Below are 2,060 nucleotides of genomic sequence, written 5' to 3' on the forward strand. Positions count from 1 at the left end.
TTTCAGATAGTAGCAGAATGTAGGCTAGCAGACTTGGCATCAGGAGGACCGGCTACTCCTATTTTTGTATCACTGTATAATTCTATATACTTTTTTGTTATACTTTGGCGACACTTGTTTTTTCTTTTGTTTCTGTTTATCTGTACTACTAGTATTTTGCTATGTATATGTTTTATATGGTTTTTCTGATACATGTATATATTGATATACGGACGTTTATCGTATGAACTTTTCTTGTTATTAATTTCATATTATATTGTATATGGATTTGAACGTTATTTTAAATATGAAAAGAAATTTCTGAATAAGATATATAACCACCTAGATTTGGGCATAACGTCCAGGCCGAGCCTAAGGGGTTACACTTAGTTTCGCTTCTATACTATGTATTTGATTCTGCTTTGACCAGTTTATAGGCCTTTTAATCTTAATGTAAACATTCGCTGAACGAAAAAAGAAAACAAGCAAAAATAGGGAAAGAAATTACTGATATTGCAGATGGGTAGTGCATGCATATGGTTTCCTCAAGTCCTGGTGAAAGTATCATCACTAGACAAATCGAATGGGCTCCAATTACCAAACAGCAGATTTGGGTCCTGAGTTTCAGGTCCTAGAACTGGCTCTTGTGTTGCTTGCGATGAATACGAATTTTGCCACAGTAAATATTCTTGACAAGATAAATCATCACCTGGCAGAGGCGGCAATGCGTAGTTACTTGTTTCATGACCCGTACATTGTTGAACTCCATCTTGATGCTTGTGAACTGATTCTAATCCAGAATAGTATATTTGATCATTGTTGCTCAAATGATTTTCTATGGACATATCGGAGTGCACTAGGCATCCATCGAGACCATTTTCTCCTGGTAGTTGAAGATTTGATTCCACGTTTACGAACTCTTTAGATGGATTGAACTCTCTAGGAAATTCCGGCGCATCGAAACTGGACTTGTTTTCCGGTTGTTTATTATTCAAAAAGTTTGCAAAAACGAGTGCCAGATCGATGTGAGAACCATCAGACACATCTGAGGAAGTATTAGACTCAGATAAGGTATTCACTTTGTGATCATAAGGAGGAACTAAATCACTTGACAAACTCTTGGAGAGAACATGACCATCAGTCGGCATCCTTAGTAACGAGTTACCTCTTCGATTCTTGCAGCAGCCACCTCCGACCGGCACGTTCCGAAGGGACCCTCCTTTAGTCCAATATCTTCTACAGCCTTTGCAGACGTACCTTGGTTGTGTCAAGCTGTAATTGTTGTAATAGCAGAATTTGGTATTGGAAGAGCCGCACCTGGGACAATTTGGTGATACCTCCACACTAAGCGTCCATCTCTCCATAACAAATGGCCTTCAACTCCGTAGCCTTTCATTAAGAAAATTAGGTTAAATCTGTTGGAGAGCACGCATGAAGGCTTACGGGGACATGGGAATGAAGGAGTTATAGGAAGCAAATGCCTCGAGAGACACAATCAGGTTTTCTTCATTAGCAGACAACCTTGGCTGATCGGAGTTTTGAATAGATTATAAAAATGCACACGGGCAATGCACGTGAATATCTCTTTAGTCCCTAGAATGATAATTTCAAGAGAGGATATCTGGGATCATGCGCTTCTTGGATAATGTACCATTTTTTTTTTTGGGCAGATTTTCATGAATGAGCAGGGGATGATAATGTTGAACAAAATTAACAAACTTTTCTGAAACCCACCATCTCTGAGCGCCTTCTTATTCTATACATGCAACACTTGCTAGGCTACCATGATCGCATGCTAAAAACGGTGAGCTAAAAGTGAACAACTTCAACACGAGATATAAATTATGTTAGTGGACAAACATATAAAATTTTAAGAGGGTAAACTTATAACATTTTAAGCAGCAAAAACTAGATTATCAATGAAAAATTTATAAAAATAGGGTAAATTACATCATTCTTCACTGAATTATACTCTCTCTCCTATTTTCCTCACCCAACTTTCAATTTTCTCATAGAACTTTACAAATTGAATCATTTTGCTCACTTTGTCGTTAACTATTTAACGGCGTTATGACGTGGCA

The 2,060-nt window shown here is 37.7% G+C and overlaps 1 protein-coding gene across 1 annotated transcript; it reads right to left on the minus strand.

Annotated features, from left to right (window-relative positions):
• Window positions 1–524: 524 nt before the first annotated feature.
• On the minus strand, window positions 525–1,343 carry LOC120201986 (dof zinc finger protein DOF3.5-like). The gene has a single exon (XM_039202486.1). The coding sequence runs from the start codon at window positions 1,341–1,343 to the stop codon at window positions 525–527; it is 819 nt and encodes a 272-aa protein (XP_039058417.1).
• Between the last annotated feature and the right edge of the window lie 717 nt (window positions 1,344–2,060).

This window comes from Hibiscus syriacus, unplaced genomic scaffold (genome assembly GCF_006381635.1).
Source record: "Hibiscus syriacus cultivar Baekdansim isolate YM2019G1 unplaced genomic scaffold, ASM638163v2 tig00008145_pilon, whole genome shotgun sequence".
Taxonomy (NCBI): Eukaryota; Viridiplantae; Streptophyta; class Magnoliopsida; order Malvales; family Malvaceae; genus Hibiscus; species Hibiscus syriacus.

Bases quoted from the DNA above. Each gene is read 5' to 3' on its own strand.
- LOC120201986 (XM_039202486.1), bottom strand. From the start codon at position 1,343: ATGGAGAGATGGACGCTTAGTGTGGAGGTATCACCAAATTGTCCCAGG.